This window comes from Cyprinodon variegatus, unplaced genomic scaffold, assembly GCF_000732505.1.
Source record: "Cyprinodon variegatus isolate N-32 unplaced genomic scaffold, C_variegatus-1.0 Scaffold1635, whole genome shotgun sequence".
Lineage (NCBI taxonomy): Eukaryota > Metazoa > Chordata > Actinopteri > Cyprinodontiformes > Cyprinodontidae > Cyprinodon > Cyprinodon variegatus.
The window spans coordinates 24,753-32,673 of NW_015152088.1; the positions used below are offsets into that span (position 1 = coordinate 24,753).

A 7,921-nucleotide genomic window follows, 5' to 3' on the forward strand; every position below is an offset into this window, starting at 1 on the left:
GATGCCTGATGTCGCTAATTAGCTTCATACCGAAATTCTGAACCTGCATTTCTGATGGAAACGGGTCTGGGTGAAGTTCAGGTATGAAGGGGTCAAAGTTCACTGGGAATGTGCTTCTGTCGTTTCCAGGAGGTTCAAACCAAGACGGTGTCCCTGTGGTCCTACATCAACAGGTGAGGCGCTGACCTCTGACCTCTGCTGTGGCTCCAGCTGCTGCTGACCTCACATCTGCTCTGTGTCCCGCAGCCAGCCCAGTGATTTCACCAACCCCTTCTTTGTGAACTATGAGAACCACGTCCTGCAGCCACTGATCTCCTCCAGACACCTGGAGCTGTGGACCAGCTACTACGCCCGCTGGAACCCTCGCATGAGGCCACAGGTGCAGCCGCCGCCGGCTTTAGGACAAACGCTCACAGGAAACCCGTTATTCCCAGGAACAGGATCTGAGTTTCTCTGATCTTGTTCATGTTTTCCAGGTTCCAGTTCATCAAACTCTGAAGGACCTTCTGTTCCGCAGAGCAGAGCTGCAGAGGAGGGTGACGGAGCTGGACACCCACATGTCCTCCTTTTACCCATCAGCCTCGGCCGACCCTCAGAGCCCCGTCCATCTTTACTCTTAGTGAGGTTGGGTAACGATCGACGCCTACTTCCTGCGTGGGAAACAGGTTCCTGGATCAAAGTGTTCGCAGCTTTTTTTCTTCCTGCAATTTTTCCTCTTATAAATAACTCTGGCCAACTCTAGGGGGCAGTATAGACCTCATGCTGCAAGTCGGCCGTCGGCCATGTTTTCCTGCATACTGACCCATGTTGCCCCCATGTGGAGGGGTGGGGCTCTACAAGGATGTAATCTGACCCATCAAGTATAAATCAGGCTTTCTTCAGATTTCTGGTTGTTTGTTTTCGGCCTGAGAAATATTTATAATATTAAAAACTATTGATGATCTCAAACGTTTTGCTTCTTTTTAGTCACATTTAACTGCAAACAGCAGCAGAACTCTTTGATTTCTGCCTCTTTATATCAGGAGGAAAACCGCGTTCAGCGTAGAAACTCAGATCTAGAAGCAGCACCTGAACCAGAGGAACAGGCTGCAGGAACAGCTGATCTATGAATTCCTCTCAGCTGGATGTCTGCAGCTCATTGGCTCCCATCCTTCAGCAGCTTCTATCTGGGGTCTGTAGATCTACTCTGCTAGATCGGAGGCAGCGGCTGATCATCGCACCGACAGGTGAATCCACCATCAGGATCAGGCAGGTGCTGCTGTAGAAACTAAACTAGTAAAGAAATATTTGTTTTGGATCAAATCTAAAAATGTCAAACAAACAGATATCTATAATAATCGGCAGGTATGGGAAGCCGGAAGGGCCACAAATTCGAAAAATTAAAAGTGATGATATTTCTATGTGTAAATTTCAATGTTAGCTGTGATACATGCATCAAATTAATAGAAATATCATTTATGCTAAAAACGAGTAACTAAAGATTTCTTTAAGTTTTTGCTCATTAAACATGTTTTTACTTTATGTTCATTATGAATCTGTTTCTAACAAAAGACCAATTTTTAACTGTTGATTAAAAAAATTAACTTTTGCAAATTCTAGTCTGTCATTTGATTTTGATGGTGATGATGATGATGATGGTGATGATGATGATGGTGATGATGATGATGTTGATGATGGTGATGATGATGATTGTGATGATGATGACGACGGTGATGATGGTGACGATGATGATGCTGATGATGGTGATGATGATGATTGTGATGGTGATGATGATGATGGTGATGATGGTGATGATTGTGATGATGATGTGATGATGATGATGGTGATGATGATGATGGTGATGATTGTGATGATGATGATTATTGTGATGATGGTGATGATGATGATGGTGATGATTGTGATGATGGTGATGGTGATGATGATGACAACGGTGATGATGGTGACGATGATGATGCTGATGATGGTGATGATGATGGTGATGATGATGATGGTGATGATTGTGATGATGATGTGATGATGATGATGGTGATGATTGTGATGATGATAATGTGATGATGATGATTATTGTGATGATGGTGATGGTGATGATGATGATGGTGATGGTGATGATGATGATGGTGATGATGATTGTGATGATGATGATGATGGTGACGATGATGATGTTGATGATGGTGATGATGATGATTGTGATGATGATGACGACGGTGATGATGGTGACGATGATGATGCTGATGATGGTGATTGTGATGATGATGGTGATGATGATGATGATTGTGATGATGTGATGGTGATGATGGTGGTGGTAGTGATGATGGTGATGATGATGATGGTGGTGGTAGTGATGATGGTGATGAAGATGATGGTGATGATGATGATGGTGGTAGTGATGATGGTGATGATGATGGTGATGATGATGGTTGAATTCAAGTTGTGAATCAAGTTGATTCACATTTTTCATCTTTTATCAAGATTTATATTTTCATAGGATGGCGGTGATTTGACCTGCAGCCTTGTGGAGCGGACACATTCTAGATTAAAATGCTAGGATGAGCTGCTCTATGGGAGACGTTCGACTGGAAGCTGAGCCTGTTGGTTTGTTCTCTATTTTACTGGTTTGACTGGAAAGAACTGGAGTTTCCATCACAGAGAAACAAATGAGAGGAAAACAAACTGGTTTGCTTCATTAGAATCATTGATAAAAACCAATAAAAACAGCGACTGAACGAAAAAACATGATGAATCTCCTCATGCTCTAGAAGCTCTAGATCTGCTGCTGATGATTTAAATTCAACATGAAGAAAAACAAACGATTCTCTTTGAAATCCTCTTTATTTCTTCTGCTTCAGTTTCACAATAAAAGCTGTTTTTCTGGGTTTACAGTCAAGCTCACAGTCGGCAGCATCTAGGTTCTATTTTCTATCCTGGTACAATTTCTGAAGCTCACAGGAGAAAAACCTTCTTTAGATTAAAACAGTTTTACTTTCATTTTCATGTCAGAGGAAAAAAGAAACGCTTTCCTTCAAAACATCGAACATTTTTCACCTCGACACAGAATCCAGAGAAGCTTCCTTCCTGAGGAGTAGAGATGATAGAGGAGGAAACAAGGAGGAAATGAGGGGAAACAAGGAGGAAACGAGGAAACGAGGGGATAACAAGGAGGAAACGAGGGGGAAACGAGGAGGAAACGAGGGGGAAATGAGGAGGAAACAAGGGGGAAACAAGGAGGAAACGAGGAGGAAACAAGGGGGAAGTGAGGAGGAAACAAGGGGGAAGTAAGTAGGAAACAAGGGGGAAACAAGGAGGAAACGAGGGGGAAACAAGGAGGAAATGAGGGGGAAACAAAGAGGAAACAAGGGCGAAGTGAGGAGGAAACAAGGGGGAAACAAGGAGGAAACGAGGAGGAAACAAGGGGGAAGTGAGGAGGAAACAAGGGGGAAACAAGGAGGAAACAAGGGGGAAACAAGGAGGAAACAAGGGGGAAACAAGGAGGAAACAGAGGAAACATCAACAAAGAAACAAGGAGGATACGAGGACACTAGGAGCTCCCAGCTTCAGTTCGCCTGTTTTAGGGAAACTTGTTTCTCTTTCATTCCTGTAAAGTTCAGGTTATTTGTTCATGTTTCCTACCTTAATGTGTTTGATCACTAAAATCTACTTTAACCTTTTTTTTTATCCTTTTATATGTTTTCTATTTTATTTTTTTTTTTACCATTTTACGTATCAGCACAGACCCCCCCCCACTATGCTGGTCAATCAAATAAATTAATTAGCATAATGTTCCCATATATTCTCATATTGATTAAATACTCAGATCTTTTAAATGAAATTTCTATTCACTAAAGTGGAGCAAAGGTCTGCTTCGTTCCGTCCCATAATGCATTGCAGCAATCCTCCTTTCTGATTAGATAAACATGAGCCTTCGTTTCATAATAAATCCCATAAATTAAAATAATCCCAGAAGTATGTTTAATAAATGTCAGTTTGGCAACATTTGATTTTTACATCAGTTCTTCTTTCAGATTTTCATACATGTCGCGTCAAAGATAACATTTCTGTCTTTTAACATATCAAATTAATTCATTTTCATTTTAATACATGATTTGAATTGATTAGGAATACCTAATATTCTTAATAAATCAGATATAAATCTAGCAGAGAGCCTAAAACGGTTTTAATCGTTTGCATCACATCCATCCAGCTCTGTGCCGCAGCATCACTTAATTTCTATAGAACTGCAAATTAAGATGTTGTTGACAGATGTATGGAAACATTTCATTGCATGGGGGGGGGGTATTTTTCCATTTCATGTTATTTTGTCATTAATTTACCTTTATTGCTATACGTGTTTTATTTTTACTGATGTCAGTTGTTGGTAACCATAGCAACTACTCCGCTGTTAGCACGAGGCTACTTCCTGGTTTAGCTTCTGCTCACATGCTCAGTAAAACATGCAGGAATATTTCTGACTGATAGTGAATTATTTCCAGTGGTTCTAGTTTCACATTTCTAACATTCGGTGAATAATTCAGGTAAACGAGGCAGAAATGCTCGTTATTATTAAGTGAACTTAAAAAAACTACTTTTCTAAAGTGTTTTAATTTCAACTGATTATTTTACTGTTCATCAGAATAAATCATTATCTCTACTTAAGACCAACAACTTGGTTCTAAGTAGAGATCTATTTATTTATGATCTAAGTAAACCGTGTTGAATCAAAGGATGAAGTTAGCGTTTAAAGGGCAACTCACCCCATTCTGCAGCTTTACCTCCACCTACAGCTAACATTTGAAAAAACGCTCCTAATGGAAGCGGCGGACCAGCTGAGACGCCCGTCCACTGAGCAGGAACAGTTTTTAGATGATAGTTTTATCCAGATTAGACGGTTACATCACTTATTCTGGGTGATGTCACAATAACAGCAGAGCTAACATCATTACTGGCTCAGAATCAGATGCAGGCCTCTGGTTAAACCTGAGGAGGGCGCCAGGCAGACGGTTTTAGACTCGAAAGACAAAGAGAAGGCTGATTTTGGGGTGAGTCGTCCTTTATGGTCGCTGTCTGGGTCTTAGACCACATTCTGGTCACTGGAGGCTTCAGCCTTCGGCTGGTCCAACAGCGACTGCTGAGCTGCAGAGAGAAAAAAGGAAAATCACAGAGAGCAGGGTTAGCATTGTTAGCATTGATGGTTAGCATTGTTAGCATGCTGGGCTACATGCTAAACGCAGCTCTGCTAAACCACGACCGCTTTGTTTGATCCTGACAGGAAGTCAGACAGATGCAGGCGGTCAGAGCAGAGCTGCACAGAGCAGGAGGCGGGGTGGATAAACAGGCGGGAAAACAAACAGGTGTAAACTTGCAGAAAACCAAGAAACAAGCAGCAAAGTCTCGTGATTCAAGCAGGAGAAATGAAACAGGAAATGACATCAGAGCGATTAAAAGTCGAAATAAAAGAATTATTTGAAAGGTAGCGGTGCTTTTAATCTGAAAAGCCGAACGGCCTGAACATGGCTGTTTCTATTTACCGTGAGGTTCTGCTGCCACCTGTCCAGGGATCTCCGCCTTGTTCAGGTCCAGGTCCAGACTCTCTGCCATGACATCAACATTCACACGTTACCGTGGTGACAGCAACGATCAAACGTCAGTCTGTCTGCGGGTCATCGTTCAATTATTAATGAGTTCATTAAAGCTGAATTATTCCCATCATGGAGGAGGAGGAACCTTACGCTGGAGGCTGAAGCACAGCTTCTTCTTCTGGTAGGAGATGTAGCTGCTGATGGCTCCAACCAGAGCCACGCTGACGGCGCTGATGATCCCTGCGATGGTGCCCACCTCCGCCGTCATCTCTGCAGACAGAAAGGATCAGCTGGTTCCAGCAGCATGGCGGAGCGAGCGGAGCGCAGACTGAGACTCACCGCTGTTTCCATCGTAGGAGCTCTGGCTGCTGTCGTCTTTCTGGCCGTAACCTGAGGAAACAGGCGGCTTTGAATCTGAGGGGAAACCTTAACCCTGATCAACAGTCTGGGATAAAATCCAACCTTTCCCTTTGTCCGGTTTGTAGCCTTTATCTTTGCTCACATCCTCCAGGTCAGTGTCGGAAAAACCACCTGAGGAGAAAAACCAACCAGGAAGATGAGCAGCAGCAGTTTAAGAAGAGAAGCGTATCATCATGGAAACTGGAGGATTTTCCTTTTGACCAATCAGCTTCCACAGGTGAAGATGTTTCCAGTAACTTTCTTTCTAAGTTGGAAAAATCAGATTTTCTGGAACCGACTTTGTTTCTGCTTTTAAGACCAAAATTTAACTGAAGGTTTTTATTTGAACTAAATATTAAAAATCTAATATCAGCTGTGCTGCTGCCATCAACACCTTTGTTTCTAGATGTTGGAGCTTGGCCTGTTTTCCAGTGTAGTCCTGTTTCTCTGACTGTGACTAACTGGATGTGCTCTCTTCATCCTCTGACATGGGAGCTGGCTCGGAGCTCGTCTGCCTGGCTGTGTGTTTCCTGGACGGGGCCGCCTGTGGAGCTGGTTGACAGTTGCCTTTTGTATCTATGCTTCTTTTTCTATGTCTGCTTCTGTCTCCTTGAACCCCAGTGGGCCTCAGCAGATGGCCGCTCACACTGAGCCTGGTTCTGCTGGAGGTTTCTTCCTGTTCAAAGGGAGTTTTTCCTCTCCACTGTCGCTACAAGCATGCTTAATGTGAGGGATTGCTGAAGAGTCAATGAGTCGATGCAATCAGCTGGTTTTCCTTAGATAGAAAACTTTGAATCAATCTGACTGGATGATCTGGTTGAACTGGATCTATAAACCTGAGATGGCATGATGTGAATTGGCGCTATAGAAATAAACTGAATAGAATGAAACCAGTGAGAACCATGAAGCACATGGTAAGCGAAACGAATCCCAAAGAAAAATAAACTCCTCTCTTTTTTTACTCTGATTTTTTGTGGTCGATCATTTGATCTTTTATTGCCTAATAAAAACCAGCGTCTCTGAATAAAATGTCTATAAATTCAATAATCAGCCACTTCCTGTTTCTGCATCCGGAGAGATTACAGTAAAGACTGATGGCAGGAAACAAACTGAACTGTCCTGATGTTTCCATTAGTTTGTTTTTTATTCTTTTTTATTTTCACATGGTTTCATAAAATTCATTATTTATAGATTCCTCATTTCGTTCCTGAATAAAAAAACTCACCTCCTGGTTTCTGGTTTTCATCCAAAGCATCAGCCAGATTAAAGTCGTCTCCGCCTGCAGAGATCAGAGGATTAACCATCGACTGAGCAACTTTATAACTTTAACTCCAACCGAATGATTATTAATCGGATCTATTTCCTGCATCAGATGACGAGTTAACCCATTAGAGCCCAGATCCGTTTCTGAACCGCAGGCTTTGATCTGTCGTCTTTAACCCTATCCTCACCGTACCTTCGTTTCACTTTTGGAAACGAATCTTTAAACATTTCATTCAATTTTTTTTCTGCTCCTTACTGACTGATGATCGCAGCGTCTTAACCTCTAATATTAAAAAAATGGCGCTTTTAATGGTGTTGCTATGGAAACCTGAACATCAGATAACCCAAAGTTAAAGGGTTTGTTTCCACTGATGGCGCTAACGGTTTGGCTAGCTGTGTGAACCAGCGCCGGTCTGTCCGTCCTCCATGTTATTCAGGTCCGGCAGGGTTTCTAAGAACCGTGATCAGAAATTAGAAAATAAAAAATGTTCAGCTAAGATCTACCGTCTGTTAGCTAGCGCTGCGATGGCCTCGCTCACCTGGACTGGACTGAGGCTTCTTAGGCCGGACCTTAGCGGGAGCTTTGGTGGTGGTTCTCGATGTGGAGCCGACGTTCAACAAATCCTCCAGAGAAATCCCTGCAGAAAACCAGAGAACAGCACAACCTAAACACCAGTTCACCATCA

General features: G+C 42.6%; 2 protein-coding genes across 2 annotated transcripts in view; one reads left to right on the forward strand and one right to left on the reverse strand.

The window, feature by feature from the left end:
• LOC107104166 (myotubularin-related protein 1-like) overlaps positions 1-1,563 on the forward strand; it is a 13,099-nt gene extending 11,536 nt beyond the window's left edge. Inside the window, exons 14-16 of the mRNA XM_015404111.1 lie at positions 130-173; positions 247-379; positions 477-1,563. Coding sequence (XP_015259597.1) covers positions 130-173; positions 247-379; positions 477-620 — 321 coding nt within the window. The 3' untranslated portion in view covers positions 621-1,563. The remainder of the gene's footprint in view (positions 1-129; positions 174-246; positions 380-476) is intronic.
• A 2,174-nt stretch (positions 1,564-3,737) lies between these two features.
• Positions 3,738-7,921, reverse strand: part of LOC107104164 (CD99 antigen-like protein 2) — a 9,090-nt gene continuing 4,906 nt past the window's right edge. The window contains exons 4-10 of the mRNA XM_015404108.1: positions 7,775-7,873; positions 7,198-7,251; positions 6,036-6,104; positions 5,913-5,963; positions 5,724-5,843; positions 5,523-5,585; positions 3,738-5,127 (exon numbers count right to left, since the gene is read on the reverse strand). Coding sequence (XP_015259594.1) covers positions 5,066-5,127; positions 5,523-5,585; positions 5,724-5,843; positions 5,913-5,963; positions 6,036-6,104; positions 7,198-7,251; positions 7,775-7,873 — 518 coding nt within the window. The 3' untranslated portion in view covers positions 3,738-5,065. The remainder of the gene's footprint in view (positions 5,128-5,522; positions 5,586-5,723; positions 5,844-5,912; positions 5,964-6,035; positions 6,105-7,197; positions 7,252-7,774; positions 7,874-7,921) is intronic.